The sequence below is a fragment of the Sycon ciliatum genome, chromosome 1 (assembly GCF_964019385.1).
Source record: "Sycon ciliatum chromosome 1, ocSycCili1.1, whole genome shotgun sequence".
NCBI classification, from domain to species: Eukaryota; Metazoa; Porifera; class Calcarea; order Leucosolenida; family Sycettidae; genus Sycon; species Sycon ciliatum.
This window is the reverse complement of record NC_088643.1, coordinates 84,983,017-85,001,434: the sequence shown is the minus strand read 5'-3', so window position 1 is coordinate 85,001,434 and position 18,418 is coordinate 84,983,017. Positions and strand designations below refer to the sequence as shown.

Genomic DNA, 18,418 nt, shown 5'->3' with positions numbered 1-18,418 from the left:
GCTCTTGGGCATACTCACAGTCACTGTTCTATGCACAACTGTGACTTCAACTGAAAACACGGAACAGGGGTGATTCCCGCGGCACTACGGTGCTCGGTGAATATCGTATCCAAGGTATTAAAATAAAGAATACAAACAACAACAACAAACAAGGTAGGGACCCGCGGATTCTGCTCGAAAAGGTGGCAGATTCTGCTCGAAAAGCAGTGAAATTGGCAGAACCATACAAACCTTATGGCGGGCAATTCCTCGAATTCTGCTCCATTTCTTTATCCACATACCAAACATGCATGAAACTTACCAGAAAAAGTACCGAATTCTGCCAATTTTTCTGCCGGCAGAATCCGCCGGACCCTAATCCAAGGGCTATGTGAGGCCAAAAACCAGGGAGTAGTGCTACTCCCTGGTCAAAACAGTATCCCGACCTAGGCACTGCTGGCTTGGCGTCTGCTCTAACTACACTAAAATTATTAAAAAAAAATTATCGTGTCCGTTCCCAAAGCTAGGGAACTCACGACGGCCGCTAACACCCGGTAAACCCTAGCGGCACTAAGTGTGAGTCAAACTATTGTCAATGCTGTACAGTCAACTTCGCTAATAACGATTGCGGATATAACGACAATTCGCGAAGAACGACAGAATTTCCATGCCCAGAGCAAACTCCCATCTAACTGTAATGAAGCGGAGACCTCTGGTCGGCTGAGCTTAATGGGCCCCACCACCACACTCCATTATTCACCCCAGTGTCTGGAGATACAGTCAGACCTCGCTTATCCGCATCCCTCGCCATCCGGAAGAAAATCGTTGGTTACCGATTTGCAGCATATGCCATGCATACATACCGTATGTGTGTTCGATTATCCTGTTCCCTCGCCTATCCGGATATTTTTGTCGAAAACGGATGTGTGCGGTTATGCGAGGTTTGACTGTAATGTGGATTTTGTAGAAAAAAATACATACATGTATATGACTTCGGGTATAAAGACACTTTAAGGTGAGCATTGACAATGACTGCATGCCTCACAGCTCAATGACATACAACTTGGATATGACTGGTGTATTTTTATGGGCCAGCTCAGAATCCCAATGTGAAGCAGCACACGTGAACTCGCACGGATATTGACACTTCGCTAAACGAGCACAGCTCATGAATACAGTAATATTCTTTTATTTTACTTCGTCATGGGAACAGGCAATGCTGCGCTGCCGTTTCAGCACAAGATGGTGCCGCTGATTCCGGCCAAAAACGGAAAATATTTGCATGAGAAAAAAAACAAAAAACAAGATATAGGCCTTATAAAACAAGATAAAGATTATGAAAATGAATTAAATGATAATCTGCAATGCATGCTAGAGAGAAAGAGGGGCAGGACATATCAAGCTGGCTTGCTGTTTAGATACCAGTCCGGGGCAGGTTTCTCCATGCCATCCTGCGATATGTGATTATAATCGTAATGTACGGTTATCTCTTCTCCCACCTCTACATCAGCTATGGTGTGGATGCACTTGATCTCACCGTACACTGGGTGAGGGCACGGCGCATAGCACGAGTTTGGTGTGAACGAATGGTTGGCTTTGTGACCAAGAGTGGCGCAATAAACTGTCGTACTGGAGAGATTTGGTGGCACGTCAATCACCGTGTCGTCATCCAGAGAGATGCAGTTGCCATTTTCACTCCAGTCTCGGCTATCCACCGTGGAGTGGCTTAGCCGAACGCCGTTGTAGTATGCCACAAGCTCTCCAGCTTTCAGCTGTCGCTTGGCAAACAGACCTTCACCAGAATTTGGAATCTGTGATGGGGCAACGTATGCTGTGGCGCTCTCATATCGATCCGGGATGAGAGGCTTTTCACAGATCTGCGTTTCAGTGGACATGCATGCTTTCATCTGAACTTTAGAACTGCTATCGGCTACGATAGCAAATGTCTCCACGGAGTCACCAGAGCACGTAGCATGGGCAGCTTCTTGAAGAACGCCATCCTCAAACTGTCCCAGTAATGCATGGTGCTTGTCTGGGTAAACGTACGCAATTTCCTCACCCGTCCAGTCTCCATCGCTAGAAAGATGACCGAGTAGAAATGCACCATACTCATCAACCACCTCATACCAGCGGCCTTCACGCATACTATCCACGTAGTTACCAGAACATTCCACGTCGCCGGTGCCGTCAGTTTTAATGGCTGGCCCGTTCAGCTGTCCTTCGCAGTATGCAGCAACAAGCTGACTTCCATCTGGCCACTGATACGTGCCCTGGCCGTGTGCTTCATCATCACGGAACGTGGCAGACAGGCGGCTGCCATCACTAAATGTCCACATGCCCTTGCCATGCTTTATGCCATGCTTGTATCTCCCAGTGAATACGTCGCCGGACGGGAACCGCTCTGTCCCGCGGCCATGCAGTTTTCCCTGCGAGTCCTTCGAGCCACTGCTGATCGGCTTGGATTTCTTCTTTCTAGCGGGCATGGCCTGGAAATTCCAAAGGGTTTGCTTATTCCGCTAACCCAGTCAACAATTTCGTTTTGACTGTGTTTGCCAGTGGTGCCTATCCAACAAGGCACGTTTTCTTACAGAATTCTAAATCTGGGCAATGGAACCTGTACAATTAAATTTCCGGAATTGTTCCCAGGAACTCTTGCAATCTGAATGGAACTCTCAGCTGGGTTGCAATTGTACTAAAATAATACGAGTACAAGTATTTCTGTAACGTACACTTGATCTGGTCCTACTGTACATGTGGCTTGAAGTAAATAGTGTAAAACTGAGAAACATCAAGAGTAGATAAACACTGTTTATCTACTCTTGGAAACATCGAAAAGTAGTTTGAAAACGATCCTTGCAATATGCAATGCATGCAGTCGTGCACGTGCACACACGTGCACTTGCGTTGTCAAAGCAACAGGCAACTATCGAAAGCGCGCGAGATTGAAAAAACTCGAGTTTAGCGCATTTTGTTGATTGCAAAAATAATTGGTTCCAATCGTGTGTTGTTTGCAAGCATAGAACAAAGGAGTTGAAGACGAACTGATACCAGCTAAAACCCAGTTGCTATACCCAGTAACCGAAGGAACTACACTGGCATTCGTGGATGAAGCCAACTCACGTGAGAGCGGAATCGTACAGATCTCATACCCATCCGTCGCTTCCTCACCCTCTATCCTCACATTGTAGCTCTATCAATCTATGCATTGGCTGCAAGGAGCAAAAATTGGTTTACTGTATAGTCTCTGACTGAGCGTAGCATTTACTGGATACTCAACTGTGGATATCTACAAGTCTTGGAGTTCAATGCGGTGAGATGAAGATGACGTAGGTTAAAAGTCGTCTGCATACTAACTGGGAAATAAACATGAGGATCTCCTGTCCAGTGTGTCAAGAGGTGCTGACCAGGGACTTCTGCTGTGCACCATGTATCCTCCTCATTCTCTTTATCTGTAAATTGCTAATAACACCGAACAATGCTGTTGTTTACAAAAGAAGAAGCATGGCCTTCAGTCATGCCTTTAGTACTTGAATCGAGAGCGCTGAATCCAATGGTGTTGGCAACAGAAGGTGCGGTGCTTTGTTCGTCGCAAGCATCGGTGTGGGCATCTACGGTGTGGGATTTGGAAAGCTGCCTACTCGCGTTGCTTCAACTAAAACAGCTGTAAAATGTTGAATCTGGCTGCGGCTGGGGACACAGTGGCGGTGGGGTATGGGTAGAGAACAACAGGCTGATATAGCCATGTGCTCTACATAGGTAGCGTTGGGACGCAAGGTGACCACACCCCGGCAGCAGCTCAGATCCCAAGGGTCCTTTGAGAGCTGTTCCCTCCCCGGGTGATCAGAGCAACGGCTATACTTTGCAGTCCTAAAGTGGAGTGGCGCCCAATCCGACTGGAGCAACCGGGGACATAGCCGAACATATCTTGCCGATCCCGAATCCTTAGGAGCGTGTGTATTTGTGTGTGTGTGTGTGTGTGTGTGTGTGTGGTGTGTGTGCGTGTGTGTATGTATGTTCATGATTCTAGAACAGATGCAAAGTCTTTTCACCGATTTGGGCCCTTGCAAAGTCAATCCTGTCATTTTGACTCGCTTGAACTCCAAGCTAATGTATGTTGTTCGTTGACCTAATGCTAATGCTACAGCACATCAGGGAGTTCAAGTGAGTCAAACGCGTCCTTTTTTCAGGTGTCCTGCATGGGGGTTTGTGTACACTGTGTCATTACAAGTTGTGACAGCGCAGCACATGTGTTGGCGATGCGTAGCATCTAGGGAGATATCACAAGACGACAGCGCCCGAAGTGATGTCAGTTTCAGCCCCAGCTTTGGGATTTCTACATGATCAGTGATCTATGCCACATGTGGTGCCATGACTTGCCGACCCTCGACATGATCCAGACCAGCAATGCCATGCATGAGCATGCATAAGTTACCCCTGCCCTGGGGCAATTGGAACGAGCAGCCTCACGCTCCACTCGCCCAAGTCATCTCCCTAGATGCAACTACATTCTGGTGTTAGTTTATCACAATAGGTTTGAATAGTCTGTTACCGGTATTGCATTTCCCATTGCATGGTTATGCTGCCTTTTTGTCAGAGTCCAAGTTACGAAATCCCTAACCGTTCAGCTGTCAGGTGGTCACATTTTTCATTATGATTGGTAAGGCTGTGTACATGTAGCAATGCATATGCATGTACATGTAGTCATTGTACCGGAATATGCAGTCCCGCATATTCCATGAGCTGTTGGTAATGTGTGATACATATTCGGGCGGAATGAAGCTGCATGCCATGTTCAAACTTATTCTTCCCCCATTGTTTTTGTGCCAAATTCATCAATTCATGGTGTCCATGCTCATTCAATGCAGAAACCATGTAACTCCTGTCTTCCAATGTTCCAAGAGCTGACTGGATATTCATCTTATTCCCAAGAGAAACTCAGTGTTAACGGCATAGATCTATTGGCACGCGAGATTTTGCTCCTAGCTCAAGTTGTGTATGGGTAAAATCCCTGGTAAAATACTAAATGCCCAAGCTGGGCTACTGGTGAAGCTCCACTGGAAGAGCTATCTACTTATTACCGCTATTTGTGATTTGGCAGATCCCAGTGATTCAGCTCCTGTGCCTATTGCAAGACACCTTTATCGTGACAAGGCGGCGGGAAAGATGATTTTGGCAATGCTTGGACAGCACAATGTTACTTCAGTATGGTTACGTGTGTCCTATAGTGCTGTATGTCATGCTAAGCATGATGCATGACTGTGATCTGCTATATGTATTGCAGCCTCGCGCATTGGCTGGAGATGAAGAAACCATCCAGCTGCCCGCAGTGTCGACGAGCATGTCCAGCCGCTAAAGTGATCCGCCTGTTTGTGGAAGAACATGTTGACGTGGACATTGATCCCAGCATGGGTTCTGAAGAACTCAAGGTAGCACATTGCTGTTTTATGATTAGCAGTACCAGAACATTGATTTTTTTCAGGTGTTTTCGACCGACTTGTGGTTTTCTTACTGGAGCACCAAGGATGGGAAGGTATAAGTGATATAACTGCAGTACTGTCAGGCGCCGAAGAACTGGGGGGGGGTCAGGGTTCTAGCCTAGCCCATTCTTATTTTTAGCGAACACAGCAGTTTCGTTCTTATTGGATGGTACAGTCTTCCATATAGATTTATGCAGAGTTATACGTCTGAGTGTACTTTACTGTGTACATTACGGTTTCCGTTCTTATCTGCAAAACATCCAGCCTAGACCGCTCTTAAAAATTGGTGAAAATCTAGCCTGGCCGTTCCGACAGTACTGTATGTGCCTGGGGGGTCTCTTCAGTCTCTCAGAGCTGAGTGCATGTCAAGGGTTGGGGTTGACACCAATCAACCCATGAACTATCTGAAACAACTGGGTTGGCATGTCAATGTTTCATGTGTGCCATGTATTATATTGTCTGCACATACCCTGTGATTGGCATGTTCCTGTAGGATTGTGTATGCCATGCAGGGTTCTAGCCAGGTCAATATAGTAGGGGGCGGGCATGGGAAACAGTTACCCCGCATCCCATTTTTCCACTTTCCAATATTGTCTTGCCACGCTAAATGCAACGTATGGGGCGAATCCCCGACTTCGCCCCGGACAAATGTGCCTTTATGAACCATCTAATAGTGACTTTCGACAGCATTTTCGTTGAATTGCATGAAAAACACGAACATCGAAGAAAATTAGTAGGGGGGGGGGGGGGGGCACTTTTTCACAGGGGGCGTGCAAACAGAGTGTGGGGGGGGGGGGCTGCGCTGTTACAACTTAGAGTAGAAAACATTCATAACCTCGAAACAAACTTCCTCGACGCTAAATGAGCCACGGATTCCCATCATGGATTTGATCATGAACAGGTTGGTGGCAACGCAGTAGCCGCAGCGTTCCCAGCAGACACGCCGATGTGAACTTGGCATCTAGGGAGGAGTGCGATGTGAAGTAACGTTACGGACCATATACGTCGAACTTGGCAGTCATGTCTCGCCAGACAAACTGGAGGACGTACTCGGTGCGGTCCGTTTTCTTCTCGCTGAGGTCTGAAAACACGTCGCACAGACTGGCCATGTCAGTGTCTGTCATTGCCAGCCCATACAGCTCTTCGTTGCGGGAATTCCACAATACCTTGCTGATGACTTTCACTTCATCGCAGATGAGGATTCCCTCGCCGATAGGAGGAGTAGCCTCTTTGGCCTTCTCCGCTTTCAGGACATCGTACCTGGCCTTCTGGTACTGGATGCTTCCATCTCACTTGCCAGGCTCGTCGATTTAGGCACTTGTAATGTGCTGCAGGGATCTGATGCTTGGCAGCTTCAATATATCAAATCCTCGAAGTGCCTCATAGGCTGCTCTACTCCTTGTAAATACTGCCAGCACAACCCTGTGTGTCAGCATGTTCCACCGGTTGCGATGCGAACCATCTTCATTTCTTCGCTGGTCATATTGCCAAGCAGCTTTGTCAGCCTGCCATGCATCCTTTAACACTTGACACGAGTTGCTGTCCTCTTCTTCACTTTCCACAACGTCGTCAAGCTCATGGCGGAAGTCTTTCTCTTTGACCTTGCACGCCTGTTGGTAGCTCCGACGATTGTTTCTCGGACAGTGTAATGGCCAAGTGCTGGTACTTGGCAAGGGCACGTGTGAGATTCCATCGCTTCTCACGGCTGCTTGCTAAGCGCGTAGATTGACTCTTCGGCGAAAGAAACTTACTGGGCGTGTTAGATGCTGTTGCTGTTGCTGTGCAGCAGACCTATCCATGGTAGTTTTTTTCAATGCATTTAGCTCCTTCTCGAATCGCTTGCACTCTGTGCATGTCACTGACTCGAGCACACGGTTCTCCATGGGAGCAGTCCGGCCCAGCTGGAACAACACTTTGCAGGTCATGGAATTGCATTGCTTCGACGGAAAGCCGCAACGATGTAGCTTGTGGGGAACGAATCTGACATGGTCTGCAAAAGACTCATCGTACGACAGAATTCCTGGGCAGAACTTGTAAGAGGATTTGTCATGGACTAACATACCCTTCGAATAGGGTACTAGTACATTAAGATTGTCGTCAGTGCATGTGCCACTTTCATGTATGCCTCCAGGCAGCACTTCAAACGTAAATACACCATTCTCGTTGACAATGAGGAGAGAGAGAGGGACGGGTGGCGACTCTGACGATAATTTGCCGGCTCGATGCGACCTGACTTCCGTGATAACTGCAAAGTCAGGAAGTTGCAGCGTTCCGATGCTTAGTTCTGAATACAAAGGTCCTACTTGAGGTATAAATTGTCTAACAATGACCTCATTCACAGACGACCACTCGGATCTTGAAGGAGAGAGCTTGGAAGGTGGCCCATCGTTACTGCTGTTACTAGCGATTTTCACTCATTCTCAACGCTCAATAGGACAGTATACGTATCGATTTCTGTATAACGATTTCTATTTTAACGACAGATTTCTCCTCGTTAACTCGTTAGAGTTAGCACTTCGTTATATCTATATATATGGCTTTTACAGTATTCAAGTTTGATTTTGCGTCGCAAAATTGCTATGCAAAAGACTGAAAGTAAATTATTCCCTGCTTGTAATGGTGTTGTTAGCCTTCGGCTATTGCTTAATAGCCCGTTTTGTTTCTGTTTGTTCGTAGGGATCGCTGAAGCGCACGCTGGAGAAAGTCCAGGCTCTGGGTGAGTTCAAAACATTTGTATGTTTTGAACCATGACACAATTCAGGCCAGGGTCGGCAGCTCGAATAGGGTACTCCTAGGTCCCAGAGTGCAGAGCGATGTCAAAGCTGTCTGATGATAGCTTAGTGCATGACACTTGAAGTTGCAACAGAAACAGCCTGTCATCTTTTGTCTGTGTGTGTGTGTGTGTGTGTGTGCGCGTGTGTGTGTGTGTGTGTGTGTGTGTGTGTGTGTGTGTGTGTGTGTGTGTGTGTGTGTGTGCGCGCGTGAATGGTGCAATCCCAGCACAAGCTGCTATGGCTTCTGCTGTAGCATCGCTATCATCGCCTCCGGCGATGGGCGTCCAAGGGTCCAAGGGGGTGTGCGCGCGTGTGTGTGTCAGTGTGTGTGTCCAGTTGGTGTGGCTGTTAAAAAAAATTGATAGTGTTTTTCATCGACCACTACAATAACAGCGCTCTCCTTCACTGACGTGAGTTTTATACTCGAAACAGCTGTATGAAGGATTTCAGTACCAACGGATGTGTCGCTTTGCTTATGGTGTGCTGTGGCAATGTGTCGAGGTCGGCTGGAGAGCACAGTTATGGTACGGTAGTTTTACAGCATTGTTTATTTTATATGAGTGTGTCGAGCACCCAGGTTGGTGGTGTTTTTTGTTTGTTTTTGTTTTTACCTTTTACCTCTATTATTTGTTGCAGAGGCAGAGGTAGAAGTCTTAGAGAATGATCTGAAGGAGGTAAATGATCGGCACGACAAGACTATGATTGATCGTCAAGTGGATCAAATTGAGATATCGGATCTGCGCAAGGAAGCGAATAAACTGAAGGTGAGCTTCTTCTTTTTGTTTGTAGTTGCACTATGTGCTGTTGAGTTTACTGAAGTAAAACGGGGAAATGGCAAATAAAGTGATCACATGCTGTGACTATGCAATCTGCAGTGTATCTGGCGCTGTGATCTGTGAGGGTGCTGGCATACTTCTGGGTGTAGAAATGTCAGTCTGGCTGAGTCTTTACTTGAGCCGGGAAGTGATCATTAGTTTCGTGTTGTACCTTGCTGCACAGAAAGCTGCAGACCGCGCGGATATGATGCACCAGAAGAATTTAGCTTTGGCTGAGCAGGTCCGGTCTCTAACAGTCCAGCTGGAGGCGTCTGAAAGGTTAGTTACTGGTGCTGTACATCGCAGCGCCCGAGCCTCTGGACAGTATCATAGCTGTGTGTGTGTGTGGGGGGGGGGGGGGGTATGCGTGTAGCTGTGTTGTTGTTAGATGGGTGGGAAGCCGAGTATTACGATAGTGATGGATAAGAATTGTTGCGACTGGTCATGTAGTGACAGCTGTGCTAGTTACATACAAGCTGTGGATGTGTGTTGATGTAGGCAAGTCCACTTCATGCAGTGTGTTGTGTATTGATGTGCTCTGTCTATATACAGCATGTCAACAGTGATAGAAGGTTCCGTGACGGACGTAGCCGAAGTCGTCAAGCAATACAAGAATTGCGAAAACAGCACCGAAGCTCTGGCTAAATTCCTTGTATCAACAAAAAAGTAAGCCTCAGGGCTATTGTCAAGTGAATTTAGTTCCGAGAATTCTTGTGTCTTCATCAGGATACTTGAGTACTTGTACCCGTATTTATCATCTGTGTCAGTACACTCAACCCAACCGTGTCCATGCCTCCAGGTAGGATGGCATTTGGGAAGAAAGCATGGTTTTACATGAATTGGATGGGTCAACTTTAAAAAAAATCAAGGTCTGGCCTTGGCCGGACTGGTTAGTACAACCATGATATCATACGTTCATGCATGCTGCACCGCCATTAGATTTGGTGTTCTCATTTGACACTAAGAAAGTGGTGGACGTCATGCTACTGCATCATAAAGAAAAGGGGGTTTGTCAACTGACAACCGCTCTATTCAGTTGCTATTCACAAGTTCTTATTTGATCTCTCGAATTGTCATAACACAGTCCAGTGCATTCCTTTGTCTTCTGTCGCTGTGCAGGGAATTTGAGCGCCTTAGAGCCAGTCACAAGGATGCATGTAACATGAAGGATCGGCAGGCAAAGATGCTGGCAGTGGAGAAGAGCAAGGTTAGATTAGCGGAAAAAACAACTTCCCAGTCTGTTATATGGAAGGTCGTTATATCCAGGCTCCTGGATGTCCTATTTGTTTGAGCGAACGCCTGGTTATCAATTTCATATGGGTCCCTGGAACATTTCCTCTATGGTGCAGATCCCATGACCTGAGAAAGGCCAGGATTGGCTTCCAGCGGGAACGTTTTTGGGGCATGATTTATTTGCACGCTTCATGGCCTACAAGGCAATACATGCTGAGCTACATGTAGAGGGGATCAGTGGTCATGTTGAGCTGGAGTGTCTAAAAGTACAAACCGGCTTCTCAATGAGTACTGTTGCTTGTACATGTACACTATAGTTCTACAGAATTTCAGAAAACATCTTTTTTGCTAGAAAGTCTGACTTTGTCCATGGCTTGTGAGTACATGTAAGTCACGACCGTTGGAGCGTGAACAAGGTCTGTGGGTGCTCATAGGGATCTTGCAAGCCCCCGGTTTGCATGGTTACATTGGTATCATCGTCTTGCTGCGTTATCTGCTTATTGACTCAGATGGAGAGCCAATGTTTAATTAATTATACAAAAGAGAAAGACCAAGGAACTACAAGTTACGCTATACTGTCCACTAACACCACCAGTTACTAAAAAATCAGCTCATGCGATAACATTGCACGGCACTGACCGACGGTACTGACGTTCTACAACTAGCTGGCTAACAGCTCTAGCACATCTTGGATGCGCACTCCAACAGCCTTCCAACTTGGAAGGTTCTAAGTTATAGAAATAACATAAGGAGAGGAAGGTGAGGGCAACCAAGATAAGCATGAGCTGAAAGTCTCAGCTGTGAAGGACGTTGGCGGATGTTCATGCATGTCGATGACGATCCTGGCAAGACCATTGGACAATACGGTCAAACCACGATTCAAGAACTCAAAGCTTATTGACCTTTTTTTTGCATCTGATCTGTTCATGACAGGTTATTGAGTGTCAGAGAAAACTCAAAGAGTCGCATGCCATTCGCGAGAGCCTCGAGGGAGAAGTCCGCTCTCTGGAGGGGGAAAAGGATGTAAGTCTATCACGGGTGTCCTGAATGCCGCTCTGCATGATTGTATTGTTTGTGAAATACAGGTTAGAGTGCTGCTTGTGCATTGCAGTGTGTGCGTGTGCTTTGCTATGACCAGGCTATGGGAATGTGTGTACCTCTGACTCTGATCAGCTGAGCACACTGCTGAACAGTTCTTGAATCTGGCCCTGGCATTGTACCTATTCACTGCAGGTGTTGAGCGCTCGACTGGATAAACTGGCAAACAAGCTTATCAGCATGGACTCTGGCCTCAAGTCAGCGACAAAGCGTAAACGGTATGCTTCTCGGGGTGGTGGTACAACGATGTAAACATTCTACGTGCCATGTGTCTTGCCATAGTCCATACTGTATGTCCTCTACTTGATCAGAAATGCATGATGCATATACTGTAGCATGTAACACCACTGTCTAGTATTGCTGCTATCTCCCAATTGTCAATGTTTCTTCAGTGGTGGATTGCTAGCACATAACCGTTAATGTGCTATCTTGTCTTTCTCCCTGTTGTATGTGCAGGCCAACGTCTGTTGACCCAGGGCCAGTGTCTCCTGAGCTGATTCCTTCCCAGTCAGTCTCATTTGGTCCAACTTCACCTCTCGATGATGACTTCGAACACGAGTCATCTCCACCACCCAAGAAGCCTATGTCCAAAACTTCATCCGCGACCTCCGTCTACGATCAGAATGATCCTCATAGCAAGAAAGGATCATCCTTTAGAGACGGCGTGCAAAGGTAATAATTATAAGTTATACCAAGAGTACATTAACCCAGGCCCTAGCGCATTCTAGGTTCGGCCTGGCCTCGCAGCTCAGATGGTTAGAGCATTGCTCATGACAAACAAGGTCCCGGGTTCGAGTCCTTGGTGGGTCTAGCATTTTTTTCTCTTTTCAGGCAGTTCACTTCCTCGACTGATCTTTAGAAATTGTAGTAGAAAAATTAAATTGTAGTAGAAAGTCTTCAGTGTACAATCATCTGCTAGCTAGTCCTGATTGTTGTAATTCGTATTCCGACTCTTGTTTCACTGTATTGTGCCATGGTCGTCATGTTTATGGACTACAGTTAAAAGTTTTGGAAGCCATTAATATTTATCAGCGTTTGTACCAACCTGATTTGTGTGTACAGAAGGATAGTATAATTAGGTTGAAATTGTTCAAGTAACGTGTCGTGTTTGGTGTGGCCAAGCTTGGCCCTTAGTGTTCTAGGTGAAATGTACTGCTGTTATGTATTATCACTTTGTCCTCCTCTCTTTCTCTTGTTTTTTTTTCATTTGCAAGTTAACTGTTAGCACATGCATTTGTGATTGCTCTCGCTTTCATTGTTAAAATTCGCACTTGTATATTCCAATGCTATTGTTATTGGTGTTATTTCTCTCAACTTACGTTTTCTATAGTCGTTCAATTGTGTTTCAGTGTCCTTTAGTACAACAACGATTCCTGATGAGTGTCGTACGAAAACTTGTTCGAATCTTAATTGTTCCCTCCACTATTTCTTCCTGCTTTCATCGTTTTATTTAAACTCGGATGTTGAGCCAATATCATGAGTAAAGAGAAAAGACCAATAAGTTACTAGTTATGACTAACAGTCCACCACGGTAGCGAAATCTCATCGTTTTATTGCACATATTCTCCACCGTTTTACATTGCATGAATAAAGTATAAACAAATATCGATTCAGCTTGTCTTGTTGATTGCGGTTATCAAATTGTTGTCTCCTCGCCGTTTGTACAGTATTTGGTTGCTTTTCTGTTGTGTCCCTTTCAGCTCTGACCGAGTACGCGGTGACGAAGAAGACGTGTGCCCGGATGTGCTGGCGTGTGGAAAGGTAATTGTTTCACTGGTCTAGTCTCTTGTACTCCTGATACTAGGTGGCCAGTAGCTGTAGACGCAATTGTCAAACCACGCACGGCACAACCCGTGCTGCCCGGATGGGAGCTGTTCTGCAGTGACTCTTTGGATTAAGGGGGTGGGGGGGAGGGGGATATGTCATGAATGATGCACCGCTTCACAGCTGTACAGCTGATGCACATCAGAAAGCGCAGAAGACAAGCATGTAAAGCGGATACTTGGCAGCAATCTTCTAGCCAAGATAAAATCTGTGTATTAAAATGTGTAGAAAACGTTCTGGACACATAACTACTTTGGTTGCAATGTTTGTGATAATTATGACCGCGCCTTTATTTTAAAATGCCATATTGTTGTTACATCTATCTTGACAAGTAAGGTTGTTTCTCCGCGGTACATTTCTTTAACGGTTAATAACCCCATAAGACCCTTCTGGCATACATAATGTGCTTCATACTAATCTTGTTTGGTACCGGCAGTCGGTCTATTGCTGCTGGTTGTACTCGGCATGAGGAAGTGATCATCGCGCCCTTGGCTCTTGTATTTCCGTCGTTTGAACCCGACCCACCACCTTGAAACATGGCATTTGTAATGAAGAATGAGAGCACAGGACATGCAATGCTTCCCTGGAGAATGTTTAGTTAGTAAAATATGAATGGAAATGCATTGCTGTAACAAGGTGTAGCTATTTAAAAATACTTTTACTGATTCTGAACTACCACTTGATTCAACTGCCACATCTCCTGTTCTCTTGACCTGTTCAGGTGGACAGTGCTGCTGCCTTGCCCGTCAAGAGCATAGGTAAGAATCGTACTAGCTTTGTGTGTGTGTGTGTGTGTGTGTGTGTGTGTGTGTGTGTGTGTGTGTGTGCGCGCGCGTGTGTGTGTGTGTGTGTGTGTGTGTGTGTGTGTCATGACATCGCACTTTGAAGTGCATCTTACATTTTCCTTATGCGCACTTCCATGTTGCTGCTTCATTTCCCTACACGTCTTGGTGTGTGTGCGCGCGCGCGTGTGTGTATGTGTGTTCAGACTCAGCGCACATGCAAGCTCTTCTCGTAAAGTCACATACGTCCGCACAGGTAAGGTTATTTGTGTTCACCTCCTTACACAGTGATTGGGTTGTACAGGTTGTCCCTTGTTAATACATAATCTCTGGGACTTGACAAATGTTATGTATTAACGGGGTTTATGTACTAAACGAAAGTGTACATAACTTGCTTGTGTACCAGAATTTTTCACTTTTTTCTACTTTTCTGAGTGTTTCTTGCTACCATGACTAGGCAGCGAGATATTCTTGATTCCCTCGATATAACATAAAAATTATGTTATACCGGTCACAGTTAGCTCAGATTCTACAGTTTGCATGATACATGCCCAACCGCGCCTGTATAGTCTGTCCCCGGGGAAAATTGCGGAAAAAAATCGCAAAAACGCGGCATAATATGGCATAATTTGCGGTGAATTTGCGGTAAATATGCGGTGAATAATATTGATGTGCGGCAATTTTCAGTGAGTATGTAGTGAAATCAATCAGTTCCAAGTCTCTGGTGTAAGCACTCGTCATACTTGAGTAAAAAGCCGCCACGATGAGACGTTGCTGACCGAACAGTGCACTGTGTGTACGTGTAGTGCAACAAAAAAGTTCAAAAAACGCGGGGAAAATCGCGGAAAACACGGTCTTTTGAAAAATCACAAAAACGCGGGAAAAAACGCGGCCGCGGAATCGCAATTTTCCCCGGGGACAGTATAGTCACTCGAAAAAAACAGAGCTTTGTCGGTTTGTGATTTGCGCTCTGATTTCTGAGCTAATTGCGTCCACAAGTAGAAACTAGAACACGATGTGCCTCCACTGGAAGGCCAAAAGACCAACAAATTATGTACTATTGAGGTAGGTGGCATGCGGGTACGGAGAAATGTTATGTACAGTCAACTTCGCTTATAACGACACTCTGCGAGGCATCAGAAAAGTGTCCTTATTCGCGAAGTGTCGTTATACCCGAAGTCTCATTATATGTGCTCTGGGCATGAAACTTATGTCGTTATTCGCGAATTGTCGTTATATCCGCAGTCGTTATTAGCGAAGTTGACTGTACTAACGAATTATGTACTAACCGACAAAATTTGTATGGAAGTGACCATGTTTCGTCCGGGACTTGAGATTTCTTATGTACTAACGGGGTGTATGTACTAACCGGACTCGTATTAATGGGGGACGACCTGTATCTGCATCGTGTGTACACATGTAGAGTAGAACCCGGGTTAAGGGTCCACCTAACTCTGCGCGGACATAGCTGGACTCAGGTGTACAGGGATGGGCAAAAAGATGTGCAAAACGACTTCTTGTGAGTAGATGGACCCCGGAAAAATAGTTTGGAGCGAAAAAAAGTTACGGCTTCCTCGGAAACCGACGGGGGACCCCCCCTTGGGCCGGAAATTAAATCCCGGTATAAGGATCACCCGCACAATATACATGCCAAGTGACCCCCCCCCCCCCCCCCCGGCTCCGAAGGATCACCCGCACCATGTACATGTACGTGCCAAGTGACCCTTAACCCGGGTTCTACTCTACCACTTTCCACAACGAAATTTAGGAACCCGCTCTCTTCCTTTTGAAGCCTACATGCCAACTGGTTGGAGCGGGAGACTGAGCCAATAAGTGTATGTGTCGTCGACTTGTAGCTTGACCCTATTGTGCAATGGTCGTAGTGATAATGTTTTCTCACAGCTTGTAATACATTGCTCTCTCATAGCGTGTGCATCATTGTTCTCTCTCCATCAATGTTTGGCAAGGCTTTTGGCATTAGAGTCCCTACCATACGTGCATTTTATGTCCAGTGTTGTCATTGTCAGAAAAACAACATGCAGCTGCTCCCGGTAGCCATCTTGTACCGCTGAGTGTTATTTATGCTAGCCTTTTCCTTGGCTTCTTTATCCAAGTCTTCTGAAGTACAGCCTCTTACACGTTCACGTAAATGCAAGTGTGGATAATGCTGAAAGACGGCAGATTGTCAAATTATTCGTACCGGTATGCTGTGCGAAACAAGCCTCATTCGAGTAATTGCACTCCGGTTTTTGGCAAAGGGTAGACAGTGGGTCTTTCCTGTTTCTTTTGACATCACAAAGAGTGCAAATGCGGCACAAAATGAGTGCGTTACGGCTTCTTGGAAAAAATAGCAAAATTCCAACAACTTGTGAACACATGTGGATGGATTATGCGGTCAGTGGCACTCTTGTTTCTTTTTTTGTGCATATTATACATGCCAGATGTCGACCATACGGAAAGGCTACAATGGCTTCGGCGGCCAGAGCAAATTTCATATGCCTGTATCCACACTGATCTCTTTTTCTTCCCACCTGTGTGTGCATTGCCATCTTTCCCCCGGGTCATTCTGGTGCAGTCCAGCTGTAGCCAGAGAAATTTCATTCCTGGCTATGGGATATGCATGAATGGGCCATAGCACTCTACGTACCGTATTTCCGCGCATATAAAGCCATGACGTTATAGGTGAAACATCGCTGTTTTGGACCAAATATTTGGAGAAAACCGCCTCGGTTTTAACGCCATGGCGCTAAAAGTGAGAGACGCGTACATGCCAAAAAATGCCCAATGTAAACTTGTGTGAAGGTGTGGTGGCGGTATGGCATGCGACAGTGGGGATGGGTACATGGCTACATGCAGAGAGAATCACCGCTACTGTAGGTTTGCTGAAAGAATTGAAACTCGCCTTTAACGCCAGATGCAACTTCCTCCACATTGAGTTTTGTTCACTTATAACGCCATGGCGTTATAAGTGAGCGTGGCCTTATATTCGGATATAATGCCATGGCTTTATATGCACGGAAATACGGTAGTAGGGCTTGTATCTGCTGGTATTGGACACTGTCTAACAATGAACTGCCTTACTTGTGCAGCAACTATGCCTGTTGCTTTCTCCGCACTGTGCATAGTTTAGGAAAGGTGAATGTTTGATGATTTGTCTCGCTTGTGCTAAGGTACAGGTGTTTCACAGCTGTATCAACGAATCCTCTGCTCACGAATGCTTTTCATGTCTGGGGGATATTTGAAGTACAGCTGGGGGCTAGAAGCTGGGTACAGTCTCTCCTCGGCCTCCCGTGTCACATTGTGGTGAATATGGAGTGCGTGTTGTGGCAAATATGGAGTGGGCGTTGTGGGAGATATGGAGTGGGCATTCTGCAAGGTCTTACGCAGAACGACGCACACCTTTTCGGCGCCTGGGTTTGGTGTAGCTAGCATGCCACTAGACATGCACAGAGTGCCTCTATTCCAGTGTATGCACAGAGTGCCTCTATTCCAGTGTATGCACAGAGTGCCTCCGCTATCCCAGTGTATGCACAGAGTGCCTCTATCCCAGTGTTTGCACATAGTCACCGTATCATAGTGCCTCTATTCCAGTGTATGCACATAGTGCCTCTATTCCAGTGTTTGAAAGCAGCACACTGTGACAGTGAAGAGTGGAGCTAAAACATGTGCTGCAACTTTGCAAGTAAAACTGACTCCTTGACTCAGCAATTTCCAGCTGGCGGCCAAAGATTCCAGTGCCAAATCATCGCTAAAGTTTGGACAGAAGGTGCTGTCGCGGCCTAAGGCACCTACAGCAGGACCAACGGGCACCAGTGCATCAGTGAAGAGAAGCTATAAGGAGAATGCACCACCGCTGCCCAATCTTTTCCTGAAGAAATGAAGGCTTATGAAGCTGTGTTGACGACCTAACGGTAACACATAGGATAACATTGCATGTAATCTTCATTAATTTCCATTCTGTGCTTCTTGAATATCCAATTTATCTGTTATTTGCAGCTGGCTGTGAACATAGCAAATGCTACACATAGTGCCTTGTATTATTTTGTTTCTCTAATTTTGAACCACTTGAGACAACGGCTCCTGATCTACACCTGTGTGTCTGGCAAAGTGCCTTTCACTGTTTGGCGCTGGTCTGCTATATAGCCGGAAGACCAGCCTTTGTCCATGATTGCTTGTTGTTTCCGGCTGGATAACGTTTATGAATGGTGTACTTTACCACTGGATACTGTGAAGGGTGACTGAGTTCTATTGAGTCCTCAGCTATCAAGAGCTGGTGAGTAGAACACTAAGCGATCGCAGTATCCCCCCCCCCCCCGCCCTACTGGACACCGGGGAGTACTAAACACCTAGTAGTAGTAGTACTCCCTGCTAAACCTAGTACATGTACATGTACTCCCAGCTGGACACATGCACCTATGGCTATGGATTCTCAGGAT

General features: G+C 46.1%; 2 protein-coding genes across 2 annotated transcripts; one reads left to right on the top strand and one right to left on the bottom strand.

Annotated features, from left to right (window-relative positions):
- Positions 1 to 1,042: 1,042 nt before the first annotated feature.
- LOC135807149 (histone-lysine N-methyltransferase SETD7-like) lies at positions 1,043 to 2,809 on the bottom strand. Its single transcript, XM_065321179.1, has one exon. It carries the CDS (start codon positions 2,460 to 2,462, stop codon positions 1,377 to 1,379), a length of 1,086 nt encoding a protein of 361 aa, XP_065177251.1. The 5' UTR covers positions 2,463 to 2,809; the 3' UTR covers positions 1,043 to 1,376.
- Positions 2,810 to 2,966: 157 nt separating this feature from the next.
- LOC135806014 (E3 ubiquitin-protein ligase TRAIP-like) lies at positions 2,967 to 18,150 on the top strand. The gene is made up of 16 exons (XM_065320145.1): positions 2,967 to 3,406; positions 4,612 to 4,636; positions 5,261 to 5,405; positions 8,133 to 8,172; positions 8,867 to 8,994; positions 9,230 to 9,324; positions 9,598 to 9,711; positions 10,165 to 10,252; positions 11,212 to 11,301; positions 11,512 to 11,594; positions 11,833 to 12,048; positions 13,077 to 13,137; positions 13,922 to 13,958; positions 14,189 to 14,238; positions 16,424 to 16,483; positions 17,698 to 18,150. The coding sequence occupies exons 1-16, from the start codon at positions 3,346 to 3,348 to the stop codon at positions 17,860 to 17,862; spliced, it is 1,458 nt and encodes a 485-aa protein (XP_065176217.1). The 5' UTR covers positions 2,967 to 3,345; the 3' UTR covers positions 17,863 to 18,150.
- Positions 18,151 to 18,418: the final 268 nt, after the last annotated feature.

Excerpts from the sequence above, each read along its gene's own strand:
- LOC135807149 (XM_065321179.1), bottom strand. The coding sequence starts at position 2,462 with ATGCCCGCTAGAAAGAAGAAATCCAAGCCGATCAGCAGTGGCTCGAAG.
- LOC135806014 (XM_065320145.1), top strand. The coding sequence starts at position 3,346 with ATGAGGATCTCCTGTCCAGTGTGTCAAGAGGTGCTGACCAGGGACTTC. Across the intron at positions 9,325-9,597 it reads CAGCTGGAGGCGTCTGAAAG|CATGTCAACAGTGATAGAAG; the intron begins GTTAGTTACTGG and ends GTCTATATACAG. Across the intron at positions 13,959-14,188 it reads CTTGCCCGTCAAGAGCATAG|ACTCAGCGCACATGCAAGCT; the intron begins GTAAGAATCGTA and ends ATGTGTGTTCAG.